This window comes from Chiloscyllium punctatum, chromosome 49 (assembly GCF_047496795.1).
Source record: "Chiloscyllium punctatum isolate Juve2018m chromosome 49, sChiPun1.3, whole genome shotgun sequence".
In the NCBI taxonomy this organism is placed as follows: Eukaryota; Metazoa; Chordata; class Chondrichthyes; order Orectolobiformes; family Hemiscylliidae; genus Chiloscyllium; species Chiloscyllium punctatum.
In genome coordinates this window covers 17,092,027-17,117,546 of record NC_092787.1, presented here as the reverse complement: position 1 = coordinate 17,117,546, position 25,520 = coordinate 17,092,027, and the positions used below count along the sequence as shown (strand labels likewise).

The 25,520-nt window shown below is 38.2% G+C and overlaps 1 protein-coding gene across 2 annotated transcripts in view; it reads right to left on the bottom strand.

Moving 5' to 3' along the window:
- Positions 1-25,520, bottom strand: part of med27 (mediator complex subunit 27) — a 220,603-nt gene that overhangs the window by 114,493 nt on the left and 80,590 nt on the right. For both annotated transcript variants that reach the window (XM_072566435.1, XM_072566436.1), the window contains exon 3: positions 11,548-11,678. In XM_072566435.1, coding sequence (XP_072422536.1) covers positions 11,548-11,678 — 131 coding nt within the window. The remainder of the gene's footprint in view (positions 1-11,547; positions 11,679-25,520) is intronic.

Below are 25,520 nucleotides of genomic sequence, written 5' to 3'. Positions count from 1 at the left end.
CAGCTTATTGCATGGGATAAATCTTTCCTGTGTTGTTGGTTTTAAATTAAGCAGGAGTTTACCGTGATTCGTAACACTGTTTGGAAACCCTCCAGCTTCAAACTGGTGGCCTCCCTGAGGCAGTCCAAAAAGTACACATTGATTTGTCAACGTGACCAGAAAACGCAAGACAATAGCTAGCCAAAAAAAATGATTAACCAAAGTATAATTGCCCAATAACTTCAGGAGTTAAACTTATAAAATAACTAGCCAATATTCAAAATCACAGCAGATGTGAGCTAACCCAAGCCACCTTTTGGAATATAGAGATTTATACTTCAAAACGTCAGTTAAAGAGAAGTCGTGCGACCAACCAAGTTGTGTGTATATACTGGGACTGATCGAAAATGTAAAAGCAAGGAGTGAAAAAAGCAGCTTTTCTCCTTCTCTCCAACTTAACAGCTAAGGTTGGAGTTGGCTGAATCATGACCGGTGTCTAATATCCCTGCAAACAGAGAATTCTACTGGAAGGGATCTGAATTTTCTACAGTAAACTCTCCAGAAGCAAAGAGGCATTCTAGCTGCATTTTTGAAACAAAATTTAAGTGGGGAACCAAAAGCCTGTGAATAACAGCTGGACTAGACAATTAGCAATAAGCTGTGAACTGACTCTTATTTCTCTTAATGGTGTATTTGGGCAAATTTATGCATTTCTATATTTAATCTGTAATGATGGGTGGCAGAGTGGTTAGCACTGCTGCCTCACAGTGCCAGGGAGTTGCACTACGAGGTCCGATTCCACCCTCGGGCAACTACCTGTGTGGAGTTTGCACATTCTCTCAGTGCCTGCGTGAGTTTCTGGCGATTGCTCCACTTTCCTCCACAGTCCAAAGTTGTTCAGGTTAGGGTAGATTGGCCATGCTAAATTGCCCACTTTCCAGAGATGTGCTGTTTAGCTGGAGTAGACATGGGAAATGCAGGGTTACAGGCATAGGATAGGAGGGTAGGATGCTCTTTGGAGGGTTGGTGTAGACTTGATGGGCCAAATGGCCTGCTCCCACACTGTAGGGATTGGGTGTGGCATTTCAGAATTTGTATTAACCTTTTAGTGCTTTAATCCAGGTCATTTTCAGAACAAACAAATCTGACTACAAATTTGGTGAAAACTCCGAAAACCTGCCCAACTGATCCTTACAATCAGCTTTTAACCAGCTAAGTGCCTATATTGGATTGGCAAGTCCATCTTTCAATCTTTAACCTATTACAATCAAACAAGGACAAGTCAGGAAATCTATTCCATTCCTTCTCACAGGGTTTTGACAGGCAGAATGACCACAAATCATCAGCCATGCTTGCAGTACACTTCACCTCAGCAAATTTATGTAATTAGGAAGTCCCAAGTTATGAACTTCTTCTGCCCATTAGCTTAGTGATGAAAAGTCTGAATGTGTATGCATTGGAATAGTCACAGATTCTGACATCTTAAATTTGGCATCTCTTAAGTGCCAAATACAGTATTATTTTAATTTTAAAAAAGGGAGTCATGCCTAACAAAGTGGCCTAGACTAGATGTTCTAGGACCTCCTTTTTAGTATACTTTCAAGCATAAAATATATTTTAGCAGTTAGAAGGAAAGCCAAGGCTACAATGCATTTGGTCAGAAAAATTATTTAAGAATGAGTTAGAAAGAGATTGTAGTGAAGCTAGGAGCCCTCTTCCCAATGGTCATGAATTGTAAATATTCGTTTAGAACTTTATAGTTGTGTTAAAACATATGCGTATACTTTATCTAAAATACCAAAAATTGACCTGCAAAGTAGTATAAACATAGGGGTGCGTTCCTGCAGTCCTTACACTTGCCAAGCGTTAGCATTTATCCCTGGATACTTGCTGGTTGAGCAATTATCTGAAGAATGTTAGCAATAAGGCACTTACTAGGAAGTTAGTACTTGCATACAAATCGCCAGTCAACAGATATTTGTCACAGATTGAGGAGGTGCCTGAAGAACACAGTATTGGTCAAAGATTGTGACTAAAGTAATTGTCATAAGTATCCAGTATTAGTAAACAGTGAATCTGATGTAAACAGGTTTGACAGATCTGAAGCAATTACAGTCATAGAGATGCACAACACGGAAACAGACCCTTCAGTCCAATTCGTCCATGCCAACCAGATATCCTTCTAAACCCTTCCTATTCATGTCCCCATCCAGATGCCTTTTAAATGTTGCAATTGTACCAGCCTCCACACTTCCTCTGGCAGCTCAGTCCATATACACACCATCCTCTGCTTGAAGTAGTTGACATTTAGATCCCTTTTAAATTTTTGCCCTCTCACCCTAAACCTATGGCCTCTAGTTCTGCACTCTCCCACCCTGGAGAAAATACCTGTCTATTGACTAACCATGCCTCCCATGAATTTATGAGCACATTTCTTAACTGTGAAAAACCAAAATCTGACACATTATGGAAAATTTTAAATTCTCATGATGAGAGAGAAAAGTTAAAGATTTTAAAGTAAGAAACACAGCATCACCCTACCTAAAATTCACAAAACTATCAAGCAGTGTCAATGTTATGAAAGGAGAATTTTGTCAAATTTGCTAGTTTTCTTTTTAAGGATGTTACAAGTGGAGTGCATGAAGGAGGTGAAATAGTAAATGTGACTTACTTAGCATCTTCCAGAATATCTTTTGGAAATTTACATAAAAGTTTATGCACAAGAGCTCATTGTGTTGGGTGTAATATGTTAGCATGGGTAGAGGAGGAGTTAACAGGAAATGGAGAGTCTTGATAAATGAATTGCTTTCTGGTTGGCATACTGCATCATAAGAATGCGTTGGGGCCTCAATATTTCTATTAATGAAGTATGTTGTAGCAAATTTGATGACACAAGGACAGGTTGAAATGCAAGTTTCAAGGCTGAAAACATTCTGCAAAGGGATTTTAAAATAACATTGATGAATGGCTTACTTGTCTGAAGCACAGAACTTTAGACTATTTAGCCAGTCCTTAATTTATAGATTTGATTTTTATAACTTCTGAATTTGGATGGATGATGTTAGTGTTTCATGTTGTGTTTTGGTCATTGAATATTTCATTTGAATCCCAGGTTTTCTTCCTTGTTGCATGCAAAGTGCTCGAAAAGCGAGGATCTCATAATGTTCAGAGATTTCAACAGCCCCAGTATTCTGTCATTTTATTATTTGTACAAGAACTTGCAAACTACTCCAGTAAATGGCTTTGAGTCACCCCACAAGTAAGCCACTCATGACTGCATCAATATACAGCAATATACATCTCTAGTTAACACAATTTATGGCATTTCAGCATGCGCTTTTTCAGCTACAGAAATCTTAACTCATGCATTGGTCCAGTGCTAGTCTCTATTATTTCCAATATCAGCAGTACCTAAGTTAGAAATCAATTCAATTTATTCCACAAATTATGCTGCAGTTTACATCGCCAATAAAAAGTAACTTAAATAAAATCAATGGATACTAATTACGTAATCAAAGAAGCATGAAAATAAACAAAATAATTATAGAACATTGGTATAGGAGTGCAACAAATAAAATTAATAAATAAACAGCAAAAGTTAAAGAACAGGTGTGTATAAAGCTGAAATTCCTGTTTTAATGCAAGTTCAGGGAAATATGCAAAAACGATTGTACGCTGGGTCACCAACCAGTTATATCAGGGGACAGACTCACAAATTGATATATCCAGAGGGAATTTCAATCTCACCTATCCAATTGGTGAAATGAGACATGGCTTCGGTAACTCAATTGTATTGGTTTAACTTATGATCTTTGGTCAGGTCTAGGGCAAGTTCAGTTTAAAATTTCTCTCTGTAAACTTCAAAAATTTGTTGACATTTTTTATTGATCTCAACTAGTTTGTTCACCTTATGTCAAACAGTTGTGACATCTAATCTAACACTAAAAGTAAAACTGCACAAGCAAATATATCACAGATTAATGGAATCAAGGAAGCTTCGCATATAAACTATTAATGGATGTACTTGCATAAACTTATGAATAATTAAGAACTGTCTCCAAAATCATGATGCTCAAGAGACCAAAACACCTAATGATACATGTCATTTAATAGAATTCGAACTTTAGTAACCCTCAAAAAAACTATAAAAAAGATTTAGCAGAATAATGGACTCCTTTCACAAAAGCTAGCTACATGAGGAATACTAATATGCCACCTGTTTCTCTAGAATTGAGAAGGTTGAAGAGAGACCTGATCAGACGTTTTCAAGATGTTAACAGGAGAAAAAAAAAAATCAATAAAGGCTGGTTGGAGATTCTAGAACTAGGGCACGTAGTTAAAATATTAGGTCCAGAAGAGACTTTAGAACCACTTCTACACAGAAAGCGATAGAGATTTAAAACTCTCTTCCACAAACAGCAATGGATGCCAGATCAGTTGGTAATTTGCTATCAGAGATAGAGAAATTTGTATTAAGCAAAAAGATATCGTCCAAAGGCAAGTATATGGAATTAGGCCAAATATCAGCCAATGTGATTGAATGGCAGAACAGGTTTGAATGGTCTATTCCTGTTCCTATGTCTGTCCATGATATTTCAACTACAAAATGAGAAAGTTAACATATCTCAACTTGAAGTTTTGAACTTTGTGGAGTAAAGTCTCACTCCCTATACAATTTGATCAACAGGACATTGAAGTTAAAGTAATAATCTGAACTTGCTCTTCTCTGTGCAGGTATTGATATGTTGCTCATTTGCTACAGTCAGTTTTTATACACAAATAATTTTGATGAACCAAGACATAGGAATCAAACAAAGTCAGTTTAGGTATGTGAGAATTAAAAGTTCAACAAATCTGAATAAGCTGAGAAATGAAGCATGTACATTTTTAAAATTTATTCAAAATAATTTCCATAAAGTTACAAATGAATATTTTTCATGCAATATTGTTTGTTTGTTTCAGCACCATTCACAAACGTGAAACTTCCAGTCCTGACAAGCTAAGACAGAGGTAAGTTTTTTTTCTGGATTTGCTGTCAGTTAACATGACAAAAAAAGGGTTTATAGAAGCAACTAAGCGTGAGGCTAATATTGAAAGCATAATTGTTTGATTTATGAAATATCCATATTAATAAATATAAACAGCTTAAGCAGAAACAGTGTTCATATTAGCACGGATTTGATTGGGCAAATAGCTAGTTTATGCTGTAACTTTCTTATTACTCCATCTGTAACCTGGATTTAGTGTTGTGCAATGAGGCAGACTTGATAAGGGAGCTTAAGGTGAAGGAACCCTTAGGAGGCAATGATTATAATATGATTGAAGTTACTCTGCAATGTGAGAGGGTGAAGATAGCATTACTGCTGAATAAAGGCAACTACAGGAGGCATGAGAGAGGAGCTAGGTAAAATTGACTGGGAGAGAAGCCAAGCAGGGAAGACAGTGGAACAGCAATGCAGGAGTTTCTAGAAGAAATTCAGGAGACACAGCAGAGATTCATTCCAAGGAAAAAGTAGTATGGTACAGGGAGGATGAGGCAACCATGACTGACTAGGGAATGAGTAGATTAGACCAAGGAGAGCCAATGGATGTTATCTATCTGGACTTCAAGAAGGCCTTTGACAAGGTGCCACACAGGAGGCTACTGAGTAAGATAAGGGCTTGTGAATCAAAGGCAAGGTACTAGCATGGATAGAAGCTTGGCTGCCATGCAGAAAGCACAGTGTGGAAAAAGCATCCTTCTCAGGATGGCAGCCGGTGACAAACGGTGTTCCACTAGGCTGTGTTGGGACCACAACTTTTCACTTTGTACGTTAACGATGTAGATGAAGAACTGAGGGGATTCTGGCTAAAATTTACAGATGATACAAAAATAGGTAGAGGGACAGGTAGCATTGAGGCAGCAGGCAGAAGGATTTGGACAGGTTAGGAGAGTGGGCAAAGAAATAGCAGATGGAGTACAAAGTGGGAAAGTGCGAGATCATACACTTCGGTAGGAAGGAGAGGGGCATGGACTGTTTTCTAAATGGGAAGAAAATTCAGAAGTCAGAAGTGCAAAGAGACTTCAGAGTTCTAGTCCAGAATTCTCTCAAGGTAAACTTGCAGGTTGAGTCAGTAATTAGGAAGACAAATGCAATGATGGCATTTATTTTGAAAGGACTTTAATATAAAAGCAACTATGTACTTCTGAGGCTCTATAAGACTCTGGTCAGACCACATTTGGAGTGTTGTGCACATTTTTGGGCCCATTCCTCAGGAGGGATACACTGGCCCTGGAACATGTTCAGAGGAGCTTCACGAGAATGGTCCTAGGAATGAAAAGCTTAACATATGAGAAATGTTTGAGGACTCCGGGTCTATACTCAATGGTATTTAGAAGGATGAAGGAGATTGAAATATACAGAATACTAAATGGCCCAGAGTAGATGTTGGGAAGATATTTCCATTGGTAGCAGACTAGACCCCAAGGGCACAACCTTAGAGTAAAGGGAAGACCTTTTAGAATGGAGATAAAGGAGAAACTTTTTCAGCCACAGAGTGGTCAATCTATGGAATTCATTGCCACAGAAGGCTGCGGAGGCCAGGTCATTGAGTATGTTTAAGATGGAGATAGATGTGTTCTTGAGAATCAAGAGGCTCAAAGCTTACAGGGAGAAAGTAGGAGAATGGGTTTGAGAAACCTATCAGCCATGATTGAATGGTGGAGCAGATCCAATGGGCTGAATGACCTAATTCCCACTCCTATGTCTTGTGGTCTTATGGTCACGCAAATCCCAAACTCCTATAATTCCCTCCATAAAGACCTGTGCGTAGTAATCATAAGGTCAGCTGCTGGACTTCACAGAATAAGAGTTCACTGATCTGACTAGATTAACAGCCCAATCAGAGAGTCCTGGCTGACAGATTAAAAAGGGGAGTGCCAGGCAGTACTAGAGTCAAGTACTGTTCACATGTAAACAAAGGGTGGCTTGCTGTCGGGATGCCAGCCTCTGTGGAGTCTTCACTGTGCATCTCCCCACTCAGCGAGTAAACCTACACCCTAAACCTTTTCAGAGTAAGATTTTGGTCACCTAATCTCAGGTGACTTGCTGTCAAGTTTTACCCAACTGCACTTGTGAGGTGCCTCAAGACATTTTTTGCTGTTAAAGCTTCTGCATAAATACAAGCTGTTGCTGCTGATTTTATAATTAATTTCATTCAATGGACCACACATCACAACTCTGATATATAACAATATGTATGCACATACTGTTCAGGGAAACACCTCCTAGTAATTCTTGTATAATTGTCTTGAAGAAAGAATGTCAACCTTAGTGTAGAATATTATCAGCTAATAAAAAAATCTGCTTTTGAGAATATTCTACATATTTTCATTCATTACTTTGTTGATCATTGAGAAGAGATTGATCAACTCATAGGTTTGGTTGTCAGGAACCCCAAATTACATTCGCCCATTTCGAATTCCTGTATTGTAACCAGAATCAGCATGCACTAAGAATTTGCTTTCTTACTGTCCATATCCTCACATTTAGAGCGCTCACAGTGTAGTGCTAAGCACTATGTTCATGTGCATTGTGCACTAAACTGTAGCAACAGTATGATGTCAAAAGCATATCCTTTCATTAGCCAACTGCAATTAGTGGGGCAGTGATTTATTCAGGATGACAAAGGGACTGAACCAAACGGTGGTCGGGTTAGCCCTATTAAAGCTTGGGCCACATGGTGCAGCACAATAAATTCTGAATGATCCTATCTACAGTGTTAATCTGCAAGCTATAATACAAATGTCAGCAAGAAAGATTCAGCTTTTCGTCTGACTGCAACAGAATCAATATCTTGATTAAATAATCATGATGGATTTACCTTGTCTCTTCAACTGATGAGGAAATATTACAGATAGAGTGCACAATAAAACAAATTTGGAAGGATTTTGATGGCGGAGTTTATAAATTAAAATATTTGTATAATTGATTTAATTTTACATTATCAAATACAGTTCCTCAATTTAGCTATTTTCTTTAACCGAATGCATTCATTATGAACGTAACACCATTTGTGGGGATCATTCCAATGTGTACGTCACGATTTAAATTCAACAAAAGGAAATTACCCATTAATTTGTAGTTATTGAATTGAAGAGTTTAATTTCTAAATTCAGATATAAAAAAAGTACTTCAGATCACAGAAAAATATTACAAAAACAAGCAAAGACAATATTTTTGTGAAAGGATTTGAAACATTATTAAATGACAGTTAAGCAAGTTACTGACTCAGCAAATTCAGAAATAGGTTTAAGATTTTGTGCAAATTAAATCAGAATCAAACAGTTATGGTTCAACTGCACTGACTCAATTCCCACTGGGTAGGCAGAACTAATATATTAGAAATAAATGGCACCATTCTCCATATGGTCAAATCAAACCACATTTGTACGGTACATTGATTGGTGTCGACACTGGGTGACCACAGGAATTTGTTACATGATACAAATGGCTATTGGTCAAATGGGTTACTTTGAAGTTCGATGACTTCAGGAAATATTTTGCACTTCATTTACACTTGGCATAGTTCAGAGAATGCATGTGTATCAGCTTCTGCTGATTAAACTTCTCTTTATACTGCAACCTCACTAACAAGATGGGGAGTAGATTACTGCAGTAGAAAAAAAGCTGTTGCTGTCAATCCACCTGTTCACTCTCCATACGCTTTCAAACAATTTAAGATCCAACTCTACCTCGCATCGGGCACAGTTATTCTAGATATTTTCTAATTAATCTGCTCAGCCATGTTATTATTTACATCTGAAGCAGGCAGGAGTTGACATAAGCCTCCTGGCTCACAGGTAGGAATTCTACCACTGCATAGCTGTTCTATTAATACAATCTGCATTATAAACTGGCTTTCCATTGTAAAAAAAGGAGATAAGTAGCCACTTTTAAATGATGCCTCTCTGCAATGTAAATGCACCACAATATCATTAGATACCCTGGTAGACAAGCATCCCTTACCGAGTACAAATATTAAAATCCAACTCTTGCTGTGGTCAAAACAAGTTGTACTTCCAGTAATGCAAGGAAATGTCCTAAGGCACTTCACGAGAGCATTACGTAACAAAGTACGACACTGAACCACATGAAGTGATATTAGGTCAGAACACCAAAAGCTTTGTCAAAGAGATAGATTTAGGAATGTCTTAAAGCAAAAAGACAAGTTGAATGGCAAAGAGACATACAGATAGAAATCCAGAACTTGGGTAATTGCAAACATGGCAACCAATTATAGTGCAGTTATGGCACAACAGGCCTGAATTTGAGGCACACATATCTTTAATAGCTTGGAGGACAGAAGTAATTACAGTGATAGGGAAGGGCAAGGTCATAGAGGGATTTGAAAACAAAGATAAAAATATTGATAGTAACAGGTATTTAAATGATCAAACCATCCCCTGACAGTTTACTTCACTACCGAAGTGCAATGGGGACTAAGCCAAGGAAAAAGGAGGGATATCTGATAGAAGGTTGAAAGACCTCTTTTCAAAGCTATTGCTAGAGATGCACTGGTTACATCTGTGTACACAAGTTTCCTTGTCAGAATGGTTAAAAGCATTCTACAACAGTCCTAGCTAACAACTTTGAAAACACTAAAGGAGATATAGATAAATTTATAAATACATTCTAAACAAGCAAATCCTATTTTAAAAACGAACTCGGTACAGAATAAGAAGAAAAAACAAATTTAAAATGAAGCAGTCACGGAGAAGGAATCTAAATGGTGCATTATAGCACCTACTGACTGGTTTATATAATACATGGCTACTATAACCCTTTTGTTCCCCATTCATGGGATGAGGGCATTGCTGGTTAGGCAAACATTTATTGCCCATCCCTGAGGGTCGTTAAGAATCAACCACATTGCTGTGGATCTGGAGTCACATGCAGTCCAGACCAGGCAAGGGCAGCAGACTTCCTTCCTTAAAGGACGTCAGTGAACCAGATGGGTTTTCCCCGACAATTGACAATGGATTCATAGTCATCATTAGACTCTTAATTCCAGAGTTTAATTGAATTTACAATCCACAAGCTGCTGTAGCAGGATTCAAACAGGTCCCCAGAATGTGATAACATCACTAGAGACTATCACGTTCTCAACCTCTCACTACACATATGGCATGGTGCCCTTCAGGACTGTGGTGATTTTACCCTTTTGAGGGTTATTAGCTCAGTTGGCTGGATGGCTGATTGCAATGCATTGCAATGCATTGCAGAGTGACACAATGGGCGGCACGGTGGCACAGTGGTTAGCACTGCTGCCTCACAGCGCCTGAGACCTGGGTTCAATTCCCGCCTCAGGCAACTGTCTGTGTGGAGTTTGCACGTTCTCCCCGTGTCTGCGTGGGTTTCCTCCGGGTGCTCCGGTTTCCTCCCACAGTCACAAAGATGTGCAGGTCAGGTGAATTGGCCATGCTAAATTGCCCATAGTGTTAGGTAAGGGGTAGATGCAGATGTAGGGGTATGGGTGGGTTACGCTTCGGCGGGGCGGTGTGGACTTGTTGGGCCGAAGGGCCTGTTTCCACACTAAGTAATCTAATCTAATCTAATCTAATCTAAAAAAGCATAGGTAAAGTTCACACATTGGCTGAGCTTACCATAAAGGACTCTTCTTCTCAACTTCACCCCTTGCTTGATGTGTGGTGACCCACAGGTTAAACAACCACCAGTCATCTCTCTCTCTAATGAAAGAGCAACCCTGTGGGCTGGTAAGACTATGGCAGCTTTACTTTAAGCAGGACTCAAACATGTGTTTACAGATGACATGAAAAATACATTTAGAAGCCACAATGGGCATTTAACATTCAATGTTGCACTGGAAACATTCTTAATTGTGATTCCATGACTTCAGAATACCTTACAGAAACAATTTTATTGCAACATTACTATTTATGTTATTCACTAATTAGAGACAAGCAGAACAATTTGAGCCGCTGGGATCCACACAAAAATTACATTCACATTTTTAATTGAAGTTGCCAACGGTGAATGAACATTGAGCCTTGGGAGATAGTACTTCAAGGCACCATCTTATCCCAAACATTTTTACATTTAATTTTAAGGCAAGGTTTTCCAGAGAGTGATAATTAAATATGTCCTTTAAAACAAAACGCAGACCATTAAATTAATATCACTCCAGGGTTTACATACTTGAAGCTTTGTTGCCCACTGCACTTTGCCCAGACATGCTTGCACGTGTTAAAACATTTTTGCAAGTATTTCTTCTCCTTTAGTATACAGTAGGTAGGCAGGAAAAAATGAAAAACAGATATGCCCTTAGAGACCTACCAAACAGCCCCATTCTTAAAGTTTCTTCTGGTTCTACATTGAGGTTGTCCCACAATAACTCCACAGAAATCCAGAGCCCGAGAGCAAGACAGTGCAAATGAAATAAAATTTGCCCAGCTTGGCCGACATAATTTGAATTTAAAAAGTTATCTTCCTTCAAAATGAGTGAACACTACATGAAACATGGAACCATTAACCTGTCTGCAATGAATGGCTTGCAGTGCAAACTTACTGAGGTGGCAGAGCGAGTGTAGTAGGCTGAACCTTTGGCCGGCGTTTTGCAGATACACCCATTTGCATCGCCGAACGTTTCAGAGACTGTTGGTTTAACAGACTGGAAGCTAGACCAGCATGATACTGGAGCTGAAAAGAAAAAGGAAATAAATGGATATCAGATTCAGAGCAATATGTAATGAAATCCAGGCAACACTGTTAGATCCTAGCAGATAGCAAATTTTTTATAGTAAAACGCGAACAATAATAATATTTTAAAGAAGTATTTCTGAAGATTGTTGACATTGAGGGATATGGAAAACCAGCTAATTGTTTAAAAAAAATGAAAGTCCAAAAGACTCTCCATCTTATCTACCACATATACACATCCATCCTAGGACAAACCAAACAGAGACACGCACAAGAATTCCTAGAAGCATGGCATTCCAACTGGAACTCTATCAACAAATGCTTTGACTTGGATCCCATTTACCACCCCGAGAAAAAGAAATTATGTCACCACCGGAAATGATATCACCACAGGAAATGTCGTCACCAACCCAAGCAAACCTAAAATACAAATAGAAAGCAGGACAAGCCACCAGTGCTTCATCCGGAGGCTCACTGATGTTACCTAGTATGGTGACGAAACATCTGAAAACAAACCTTCATCCAATACCTATATATACTTATTATTTTATATACTTAATTACTAACTTTAGGTTCAATATCAATTTCTTTCTTTAAAGTACAACTTAAGAATTTGGGAAAGAAATGTCATTAAGATCAAGCTGGAGATCTGGTGATAATTTTAGCAATGCACATGATCCAGCAGAAACAATAACTGTAACTGAATAATTTGAGAGAGATGGAATTTGTTATCACAACTCAAAAAAAATATATAAAGTGTATTTTGTCTGTCTGGCTCATCACCCCAGACAAATCTGTATCCTCTCTTCAGAACATCTTCCTGGCTTTGAAATAATTGCAGAGTTCTGATTTTCTCTACCTCATGATCATTCCAGACACTGATAAACTGGGAGAGAAAATGCTTCCTGCTATTTGTCCTGAATTCTCCCATTTTCGTTTTACACCCCTGCCTTAATCCTGTACTCATGGTTTAATTGAAATTATTTTCCCAGAAGTGTTTATATGTTTATTTCACGGTCTTTAATTTCTCTCAGAAGATTGCGAGATTGCTTTGAAGAAAAAGGGATGACACATACATAATGTTTCATTACACCTGGTGTCAATAGACTTGGCAGACCAGCTGTGTTTTCCTGATATTTTTCATACATTCATTTTGTGACAGTTTTGGGATATGCCTCACTACCACATTCTACGTCAACTCTACGTTCAATTTGTTTTGCATCATGGAGAATTCAATTGCGGATGTAATACTCAAGGTATTAGGGTCAGTGCACAATGGGCTCATACTGTAGCGCTACTGATTTCGAGAAATACTTTGGCATTCTCATTTCTTTATTTGGACCAATGTCATTCTTCTTATAATGTTCCAGTGGTTGAACAGCTGGAGAGTTTAATTATGCCAAAAGCCTAGATAAATATAAATATAAAATGGGCTCCTCTCTCAACATCTTAGGCCCAAAGATTTTCTACAGCTTTACTGATGATAGTTTAAGAAAACAGAAGTGGGATGTTTGCTGATGATTGTAGTGATCATTTGTAATATATAATGAAGCAGTCAAGGAGCATCCAACGAGCAGGAGAATCGACGTTTCAGGCATGAGCCCTTCTTCATGCCCGAAGCGTCGATTCTCCTGTTCGTTGGATGTTGCCTGACCTGCTGCGCTTTTCCAGCAACACTTTCAGCTCTGATCTCCAGCATCTGCAGTCCTCACTTTCTCCCCAATGAAGCAGTCAATGCTTGCATTCAGGAAGACTTGGTCAACATCCAGATTTAAGCCAACACATGATACGTAACAACTGCATCACTCAAATGTCACGGTTGACCATCTGGGAATAAAAAAGAACCCAACTATTCTCGTTGACCTTCAATGGCATTACCATCACCAAGTCCCCTGCTGTTTACAATCTAGTAATCAGCACTAAGCAAAAAAGCCAGAGAAACAGCCACATAATTCAGTAGCAACTTGAGTTAGTCACATCTCACCCTTAAATTGTTTCAGGAGTGACAACCATAACATGAAAAATCTGCTATTTCGTATCAAAAGGAAAAAAATACAAACGATAATCCCAGTTAAGAGAGAATATAACAAACAGGTTAACCCAGACAAACTGGGGGCATTACTCCAGTAATTGAGAGATGACCTGATAGAGATCTTCAAAGTGAAGAAGGGGCTTGATAGATTAGCCATAGAGGTATTGCCACTTGAAAAGGACTCAAAAACTAGAGGTCATAAAAAGTATTTACTAATGAATCGAATTGAGAATGATGTTATGACCTCGAGACAGCCAGCCAAATCAAAGTTGACCGCCCTATCACTATATTCACAACACAGTACAATTAAAATACTCAATGACCCACAAAATTGCCCTAATGGCTCCTAGCCAGGCCTTTTAAATAACCAATACCAGACTAACGGACACCAGCTTCATATTTTATTAGTACAGTAGTTTTAGCGCAAAGTTAAACAAGGTAGTCTAATTAATGCTGATGACTTAAAGCCAATCTTCTTTGTTCTTAGCGCCCCCTTCCCCCCCCCCCATCCCAAGTCACACAAAGACGAACAGACAGTTCAGGGATAAATCAAAGAGAAAATAAATACAATGGAACTGGCCTGTTCACCTAAGCAATCTCTACGATCTGTGAAATCACAAGTACATGAAATTATATCTTGCTTGATTTCTGAAGATCAATGCAAATCGCTTCCAGTGTCTCTGAGGAAGATTCACTTAATACTTGTAGTTCAGATTCGATTCTCCAACTTTCAATAAATTGATAACGGAACGATAACCAAGGAGCAATCAAACCTCCATCCTATAGCTTCGGCAGGCACAATCCTGCTGACAAAAATAGTTCACAACCAGTTCAAACGTGGGTTTGTGTCATTTTTCAACACTTTGTTGGATTGATTGGCACCTGCCAACTGTTTCAGCAAAATGCTTCAACGGAGCCAAAACATCTATCGAGTACTTTGCACAAGAATCCACCTGCAATTAATTTCCATGCTTGGCCTCAAACAAATACCAGCTTTGCTTATTCTCTTTTTTTTTAAAAAAAGAACAACCTGCAGCTCAAAGGTCACCTTCAGCTCTCAGCTCAGTTCATAGCTCCAAACCAAAAATGATAGAAATAAAAATAATAAAGGTCTCAATAATTCTTTGAATATGGAACTTGACTGCAACGAGTAGTTGAGATAAACATCATAGATTTTTTCCTCATCCCCATTTTTAAATGATAAGCCCTTAGTCAAGAGACTCTGCCTCATATTCCAGTATCAATCATAGAAAACTTCCTTTTAATACCTATCCTGTCAGATTCCTTCAGACACTGTATATATTTCAATGAGATCACCTCTCATTCTTCAAAACTGTAGGAAGTAGAGGTGTGGGAGGAGGATTGTATAATGCATAAAACACCAATCTCAACTAGTTGTTCTGTTTGGCCCACTTCTGCACTTCAGATAACCTATCTATAAAAAGGCAGAAGTTAGGAATTTGGGAGTGCTATCCCCTTGGCAGCACAGAGCAGCTGCAACACTAAAGAAGTTTAATGCCAGCAAGAATACACAAATCCGCTTGCCTAGACTCCCAAATACCAACTGAAATAACCACACCCTTGCTCATTGGCATATTAAGCTGAAATGTATGCTTTCTACAGCATGAACAGCATGAATTCATTCAGGCTCCTCTGGTATTGTCAAGCTAACCACCATTTTTAATTGGACGTGGATTCATATTCTTACATTTGTGTTCTGTCAAAACCTTAGAGCTCCCTGATTAATAGAATAGTATGCACACCTGCAAAACACCTAAAGGCAGCAGCCTACCGGTACTTTCTCTGAAGCAAGTAAGCTTTACCAGTAATGCTCATATTCTTACTTTATTTTTCAAATTTCTTCCCAGTTACAAATTTCACTTGAACTCTTCTGTAAGTTATTTGACTGTTTTCGACACAAATGCCCGGATCCATCCTACTTCCAGCTTTGAAACTGATGAAATCTTATTCTGTTCATACTTTTGAGAAATAATTGGAACACTGGCACTTTACCACAAAAACTCCCTGCTGATACTTCGGAAAGAGTCTTGCATTTTTTACATTTTAGATGAATGCCTACACCATAGGTTTCCCATTATAACATTAAGCATCACTTCCTCAAAATAAAAGACATTTGATCAGGCAGTTTCTGGCTCTTCTGAACTCAAGTTCATTGTTATTTTTCCCCCCACACACACGGTCCCCCAGTTTGTTAATGCTGTTCAATTCTACTATTCTTAAAGTAATTTGTGCAAGACCAAAAAGGTCTTTATTCAGGTGGATTTCTGGTCAACCTTTAGAAGGTGGTTCCCAATTTCTCACTTTTCAATTCCTCAAAGTACTTTGTAGATTCCATCTTCAAGAAATATAACCTATTCCAGTGGTTATTATTTGGGGGAACCTTGTACATTCCAATAACACGTGTATTGCTTATTTAGAAAAATAACCATTTTTTATAAGAGTAACTTTTATTCTTCTATTGTACAAATGCATTTACATCAAGGGATTTCATTTCTTCTCCATACCAGAAGAGTTTCTTTCATTATATACATTATGTAGAATTTCCAATTCCCTTGTGACCAACAGACAGTTTCTTTCTCTGTTCTTTTGTGGCAGGTCACAGTCTTACAGAAGTTTCTATCATGTTTCTCCATACAAAGTTGTTACCTCCTTTATTGCATTTATTTTACATTTTGTTTGGTTAATTCACTTGGTCCTATTTGTATCATCTGGAGACTTACTTGACCCTGATATGTATTTATCTTACATGCCAATATTTTGTCTTTAAAAATAAATTCATTTGTCCTCACAAATGTTTGTTTGGATTCTATTCTGCAGTCAATTTTAGTTGAGGCCTTTCCTCATCCACTTGAGGTTGGTCATCATAAAGTAGTACTTTATACAAAATGAGTTCAATTCAATTTATGCCAATCTAAAGGGCAAGTGAGAAACTGTATTAATAGGAGTATGCTCCAAAAATGTGAACATACATATCAAAAGATTACAATTCAAAACAAGAATAAAATATCAAGATTAAAATTTAGTAAAAATACATCTATTATAACTGCACATTAGTAGTTTCTTTGTCTTCTAGATTGATCAATTAGTCATTTTATGCTTTCTCCTTCACTTTCAAATCAGTCGCCTCTCAGACTCACCAAGGAACTAGTATCTCTCTCTTGCTTTTCTCACATCACCTTACACTGACTCTGAGTAAATATAAATGGATTTAAACTCTTCCTGATTTATACATAAAATATCCAGAACTTCTGGACTATAATTCTGCCTGAGCCCAAACGTAGTACATTTTTTGAACAAGCTATTCAGATGCAGAATCCGATTTCTGTGAAAGCAATTTTTAGTCAGAGTTGCTATCAATTGGCAGTTTAATGCTTTGGCTTTGGTGATGCACATAATGAAAATTGCAGTGAGCCAAAAATAACCCAATAGCCTCATTAATTAACTCGACTCGTGCTGTTCGCACTTGAACACAATTTTAACTCCTTTAGAAAACGGCAATGTGTGGAAAAATAAAATGTACTTTTTGCATTTAGCATGTTGCCAGCCCTGTAAAGTATAACAGTAGGTTGGGCTCTCTTGTGCCACTTTGTTGATTGTCTCTCAGATCAAGGTAGTCATCACATGTTGAATGAACCCAAGATCAAAATATCCAGTCATTTCATTCTATCAACAAGTTATTAATTCAAATATCACATCAGAGACAGATCATTCTATTTGAACCTTTCATAACAGTGTTGATTATGAATTGGTTTTCTCAGATTAGCAATATGGTCCCAAACACTTAGGGAAGTGTAGTTTCAGAAATAATTTGCCAGCCCTTTATTTACACAGTGAATAAGATGTACTTGTTCCTCCCCTTCACCAAGAATTATTTTTATACAGCACCTTTTCACATTAAACAGGATGTCTCAAAAGTAAGTGGGTTAATATCAGGACAATTTCAGAAGAAGTGAAGCAAAATGAAAATGGAACATGCCTCAAATGAGGCTCCTTAGTTCAGTGTGGCTGAAAAATACAATAGTCAAACTAAAGAAACACAGCTGCTCCAGCCAGGATAAAGAGCTTCCAGCCTTCATTCGAATGGTCTGTCAACACCATTGCAAACTCCATTGTTCTTCAGCGCTGCTATGCTAACTTATGTCATCACTCAATCCATCATGATTCCTCACACTATCCACGCTAATTCAATGCTCAGTGGTTAGCACTGCTGCCACACAGGGTCCCTGTCTGTGTGGAGTTTGCACATTCTCCCCATGTCTGCGTCAGTTTCCTCCAGGTGCTCCAGTTTCCTCCCACAGTCCAAAGATGTGCAGGTCAGGTGAATTGGCCATGCTAAATTGCCCATATAGTCAGAGGGAAATGGGTCTGGGTGGGTTACTCTTCGGAGAGTAAGTGTGGACTGGTTGGGCTAAAAGACCTGTTTCCACACTATAGGAAATCTAAATCTAAATCCAAATCCCACCTCTATAGCAGCTCACTGTTTCCACCATGGGCAGACATCAGGAGCAATGTGGAGATGAAAACAAAACAGCAACAATGAAATACAGCTCACACTCAATAGTGATAAAAATCAGGTCTCACATGATAACAATTAATCCTTTTATATCCCCTTTAAACTAAATTAACTGCAAACTCAAAATCTCCTGAAATAATTGTAGGTTTGAAACTCAGTGAAGCATTCATAAATGCAAAACAACATCCTTTAGGAAAATGCCAGAGTTCAACTGAAATTACATGATCAGATGGCCATTGTTTATTTATAATTTGCAATAGATCTGTCAAAATTTGCAGTTTCTTTTAAATACTCAGTGAAGCTGTAGCCTTAGAAAAAAGCCAATTAAAAAACCTTTAGATCATGTCATTCATGCAGTTTGTCATATCTTTCAAGAGTGTTTACATCTACTGCCAAGAATCTATGGCACCCTTTTAATCTCCAAATCTTCTTTAGACCAATAACCTTCCAAGTTATCATGTGCACTCATCTAACTTTGAACATTCCTGATGCACCTTCAGATACCTAGGCCCTAGGCATTCCATCCCTCTGTCTCACCTTCCTTTAACACAATCTTTAAAATGTACTTAATTGACCTAGCTTCTATTCTTCTGATCCAATATCTCCTTATGTGATCGACTGTGATGTTCCTGGAGACATTCCATTACCTTATAACAATACCAATTTATATTTACATAATGTCTTCTATTATCCAAGGGTCAGGCTGAGAACAAAACTGAAGGCAAACACTTCAGCCATTTATGAAGGAACAATGAACAGTTAGAGGTGCAACTCGTTTTGGTAAACACAAGATCCAAAAAGTAGGAGCAGGAGTAGACAGTACAGCTTGTTAATCCTGCTTGTTAACTTAAATACCATGGCTGATTTTGGGCTTCAACTTCACTTTCCCACCATATCCCATATTTACTTCATTCCATGACATGAAAAATCCGACCTTGCAGCCTTAATTGTGTTCAACATTTGAACATTCACAACTCCCGGGAATGGGGAATTCAAAGATTCACAATCATTGGAGTGAAGTAGTTTCTCCTTTTCTCATTCCTAACAATCAGTCACTAATTCTGAACCCTGTTTCAGATACTCAACTAGCAGAAACAATTTATCAGTGTCCAAGTTATCAAGCCTGTTCTGAATTTTGCATTTTTCAATGAGATTGGATTTTCTAGCATTCAGAAGAATGACTGACAGACATTCATCCTCCCTATCCCCTCACTCCAGGGATCATGGAACATAGAACAGTACAAGATCTTTGGACCCTGACGTTGTGCTGACCTTTTATCCTACTCGAAGATCAAACTAACCTAAATACTCTTCATTTTACTATCACCCAGCCTAACTCCCTATATTCACCTTTCAGATCTTCATCCTTTTTCCTACCGATGTCATTGGAACGGATGTGTACCATGACTTCTGGCTTTCCCTCCACCTTAAGAATCCTGTAGACTCAATGCGAGACTTCCCTGACCCTAGCACCCGGGAGGCAACTTGCCATTTGGGAGTCTCGTTTGTGTCCACAGAATCTCCTGTTTGTTCCTCTCACCTTTGAATCTCCTATCACTATCGCTCTCCTATTTTCCCCCCTTCCCTTCTGAGCCATAAAGCCAGGCCCAGTACCAGAGACGTGACCGCTGAGGCTTTCTCCTGGTAGGGATCCCCCCCACCCCACAGTATCCAAAACAGTATACTTATTGTTGAGGGGATGGCCACAAGGGGTTCCTGCACTGTCTGCCTACTCCCTATCCCTCTCCTGATGGTCACCCAGCTATCTTTATCCTGTAACTTAGGTGTGACTGCTGCCCTGTAACTCCTCTCTATCACCCCCTCAGCCTCCTGAAGTTCATCTGGCTCCAGCTCAATGAGATGTGAAAGCGAGCTCTAATCTGTCCTGTAGAAGTAAAAAGGTCTCACGACACTAACTTTGAAAAATAAGCCGGGGAGGTCATCCACTGTGTCCTAAGCAACATTAATCCCTCAAATCAACATCACAAATTAAGTTATTTTAACGTTATTTATTGTGGGAGCTTGCTATGCACAAACTGTCATTTTCCTACACAAGTGATTATACTTCTATATACTTTGTTGACCGTAAAATGCTATGGAAGGCACTATTTAACTACTAGCCCCTTTTTATCCCTTTAGTTGGAAGCTTTAGTTCCAGCAATGACAGTTAATTTAAAGCAGAACCAACATTAGCATAGCAACACCAGCAACTTAAAACAAAATTGCAAATTGCTCATCAACTTATCTATAATAAAAAGAGAAGTGTACTACAGCTCATCTCGTTATTCCAAAGTACTTACATTACAAGTCATCAGATACAAAATCTTAGATGCCACATGGGTTATGAAACCTGGCAACCAAATAAAGTTGTTGTACCTTACCTGGTCAAACCTGTCCTTTAGCTAATTCCCCACAGGCTTTTTTTTTTAAAAATGACAACCTCAATTTGTTTTTCCAACTCAAAATGGAGCCAACTTTTAACAAATGCATGTCTAAAAAGAAATTTAGTTTCTTTCTTTAAGCAGGGAGACATAAGATTCCATATAAAGCAATAGAAAACATGAATCCTAATCATATACACGTAACAGAGACCAATGAAATAATCTATAAAGCTTCACTGTCAGTTTTAGGGTGTCCATTTCATTATTTAATCAGCTTCTAATTTACTTGATTGAGTGGACTTTGCTAATGGTAGCAGATCTATATTACAGATCAGGCCACTGACACTGACAAAGATCGATGGTTCTCTTAATATAATCAACTTTGCTTTGACCATAGGCTTCTGTTGGACTAACTGCTCATTCAGGAGCAATAAATATTTCGTTTTGCTTGGATTTCCATAATGGGAAATCAATTAATGTTGAGATGAACAGGTTTGAAAGACAATGTTTCAAATGTCAGCAGCTTCAGTTTCGATCATTACCAGTCAAATTTGCAACCAGAGCAATACACACTGGAGTTTTTATAGAAGTGAGAAAGTGAGAAGTTGGCCTCATTTATTTTGGCTCATAAGACAGATCCTTCTTGATTGCAACCTCTGCAATGATGCAAGCTCAGCTGTTCACTGCTGCAGACTTCAAAATGCAGACTTTTTACTTTAGCATTACAGCACCAATGATGAGCAACATGAAGAATACAGTTGGTGATTGACAAAAGCATAAATTTCAATTTCTCTCAATTGAAATAATTCTACAAATCCCAAAAACCAAATGTGCATGCAATGTCCAGACTAAAACTGAAAAACATCTATTCCAATAGCCAAATTTCACAGGAACTATTCTGCAGAGGCAAAAACCCTCATATGAACTTTTGAATTGCTTTTACTTGCGCAGTTCTCAGTCAAGATAATATCGTCTACGATCAGCTCACATAGGGGCACTTATTGATGCAAGATAGACTTAAATTTGGTCATCCGATGAATGTATTTGGACTTGGTAGTCTAAGGCACAATGGATCTGTACTTGGAATTCCAGTTTTAAGGCAACAGTGTTCAATTTTGTCAGATTCTATACGTTGAGTTAGAATAGAAAAAACAATCCTCAATAAGCAGCATATACTTGTATACACTTTGCATCTGTTAAGATGTCTCATAGTAGGTGTAGAGCAATAGCAAAAATAATGGACAAGTGCTAAAGGTACTGGCAAAGAAATATTACAGAATATTTATACTGCAAAAACAGGCCACTCATCCCAAATGTTTCACACTAGTCTTCCTGGTTCACTTAAACCTCTTGACATCCTTTATTAAATCTGATCAAGGCACCCTATTTTCTTGAGATTGTGGTAACCCATTCCTTCACTCCCCACCTCACTAAGGTTTTTGTGGAAATTGAAATATGATGCACCTACTGTATTAGAGTTAACCATTCTGTTTTTTACTTTCAAGAAGCTTGATCAAGCGTGGCCTCTCTTCTAGAAATATATGCTGACTACTGTAATTTAAGTTTTTAGAAGTTTATCTTTGAGCAAGAATTCCGTATATTTTGTTTGTCTGATGTTAAGTGAATTGGTCTATTATTTACTGGACCTGTTCCATAATGATCTTTATATACTGGAATGATATTAGCAATTCACTAGTCCTCTGGCACTTTTCCCTTTGTTAAATGAATTTTTATATGTCTAATACAGCTACTGCTATCTTTTCTCCAACTTCTTTTACTTGTTTGCAAACAAGCTATACCAGGGTTCTTATCCTCAAGTTCAATTATTTTATTTCTTCTACTTGTTTTCAAAAGACAGCAAAGAAAATATAAAGTCAAGCTCACCACTTTAGTCTCCCTGATGAAACAGAGACAAGTAATTCAATCATTTTACTATTTGAGAGTTTACCATATACACTGTGACAACACAGAAATAGACAGCAGATTCAAACCAACCTCTGGACTTCTTTATTCATAACAGAGTTGAATTAAAACCTTCAATGAGTCCCAGAGTTGATCTCAATGGTTTCTAACCAGACACTTAAATAACCAACACAAAACTTGTGAATAATCAATTCCAAACAAACACAGAGTTTGAAGCTTAAACAAAAGATTTAGCAATACAGTAACTTTAGCAGAGCAAAGTTAAACAAAGTATTCCAATTAATGGCTACAATTTAAACCCAAAGTCTTTTTTTGTCAGCCTCATTCACATAAAAGACTTTTTTCACTGGATTGTTTCACAAGCATATATGACTGTCTTCAGAAATTCAATCAAGAAACATTATTCAGGGTCACCTTTGCTATTCACACTGAGGAAGTCAGTGATACTTGTTTGCTATTCTCTGAACTTCCAATAACTGATAATGAGGGGTTAGGCAGGGAGCTTTCAAATCTTCATGCTGTTGCATCAACAGCCAAAATCCTTTGCTCAGAAAGAGTCCACAAATTAGTACAAACTCTGGTCTCTTCTTCTGTTTGACCATCATGATCCCTCCCAAACTTGCTGGCACCACTTCCCAGGTATGGACTTCACTAATGGCTAAATATCTGCTACCTAGTTAACACACTGTTTTCCTCAGTGCGAATGTCTTTCAAGTTCTTTGATCAAGAACCAATCTGCAATTAATCTAAGGCCTGGCCTCTCAAACAATCTGTTTGCTCCTTTTTGTTTAAACAGAAGCTGCTTCCCACAGTTCAAAGATAATTTTCGGCTCTCAGTTCATAACTCCAAACCAAAAATTGATAAAAGAACAAAATTAAAATCATAAAAATCAATTAACCTCTTTTATATTCATTGATAATTCTGTACGAAGAGGAGGAATCTTCCATGTATGATTAAAATCACATTCCTGTAGTCATTTTGCTAACTGTCAGATAATTTCAGAGTGGTTAAAATAATAATCATGGACGCTTTCATAAAACAAAGAACCAGCAGTCTGAAGCAAAAACAGAAAATGCCAGAGAAACTCAGCAGCAATTGTGGAAAGAAAGCAAAATTAACATTTCAAGTCTGGTGACTCTACATCAGATTGTATGAGCCATTTCATGTCTTTAATTCTTTTTGTAATCTAGGGACATATCCTTTCCTCCATATCCTTTACATTACTTAACATGGACTAGCATGAAAAATCTCCTATTCCAATCTATACGGATTCAGTTTCTAACTATTTGTTAGTTATATTCCTTTCCTACAGGTACTGTTATCTTGACTTAATAGAGCTACACACTATGCCTTTGACCTTTCCTATCGTTTCCAAATGCGCTCTAAAACTCAAGAAGGGATAAACAAGCTCAAAACATTGAAGTTCTAAATTGGAGAAAGGCCCATCTTAACAATATTAGGGAAGGACTTTCAAAAGTTGATGGAGGTAGATGTTCATAGGTAAAGGGACGGCTGGAAAATGGGAAACCTTCAAAAAGGAGATAATCAGAGCCCAGAGACAGTCTGTTCCTGTTAGGATGAAGGGTAAGGCTCGTAGGTGTAGGGAATGCTGGATGAGGAGAGAAAGAGGTTTTGGTCAAAAAAAAGGAAACATACGCCAGGTATAGACAGGAGAGATCAAGTGAATCCATAGAAGAGTATAAAGGCAGTAGTTATATACTGAAGAGGGAAACCAGGAGGACAAAAAGGGGACACAAGACAGCTTTGGCAAATAGGGTTAAGAAGAATCCAAAGGATTTGATAAATACATTATACAAAAGGGTAACGAGGGAGAGAATAGGGCCTCTTAAAGATCAGCAAGACCACCTACATGTAGAACCACAGGAGATGTGTGAGATACATGAGTATTTTGCATCGGTGTTCAATATGGAGGAGGATATGGAAGATAAAGAACATGGGGAAATAATTTGCGACATCTTGAAAAATGTCTATATTATACAGGGAAGCTGAAGAATGTCTTCAAACACAAAAGGTGAATAAATCCCCCGGACCTGAGCAGGTGCACCTAGAACTCGGTGGGAAGTTTGGAAATGACTGCTGGGCCCCTTGCTGAGATATTTGTATCATCGATAGCCACAGGTGAGGTGTCACAAGGCTGGAGGTTGGCTAATATGGTGCCACTGTTTAAGAAAATTACTAAGGAAAAGCCAGGAAACTAGAGACCGGTGACCCTGACATCAGTGGTGGGTGAGTTGTTGGAGGGAATCCTGAGGGACAGGATTTACATGCATTTGGAAAAGCAAGGAATGACTAGACATAGTCAACATGGTTTTGTGCGTGGGAAATTGACTCACTAACTTGAATAAGTTTTTTGAAGTAACAAAGAGGATTGATGAGGACAGAGCAGTGGATGAGATCTATATGGACTGCAGTAAGGTGTTTGACAAGGTTCCCTGTGGGAAACTGATTAGCAAGGTTAGATCTCATGGAATACATGGAGAACCAGCTATTTCGTTCGAAGGTAGAAGACAGAGGGTGGTTGTGCAGGATTGATTTCAGAGACTGGAGATGTGACCAAAGGTGTGTCACAAGAATTGGTGCTGTGCCCATTGCTTTTCATTATTTAAGTAAATGATTTGGATATGAAAGGAGGAGGCATGGTTAGTAAGTTTGGAGATGACACCAAAATTGGAGGTGTAGTGGACGGAGAAGAAGGATTACATCAAAGTTCAAAGAAATCTTGGTCAGATGGGCCAAAACGCCGAGAAGTGGCGGATGGAATTTCATTTACATAAATGTGAGGTGCTGCATTTTGAAAAGGCAAATCAGAGCAGGACTTATACACTTAATGGTAAGGTCCTAGGGAATGCTGCTGAACAAAACTTGGAATTCATGTTCATCATTCCTTGAAAGTGGAGTCACAGGTAGATAGGATAGTGAAGGTGGTATTTTATATTCTTGCCTTTATTGG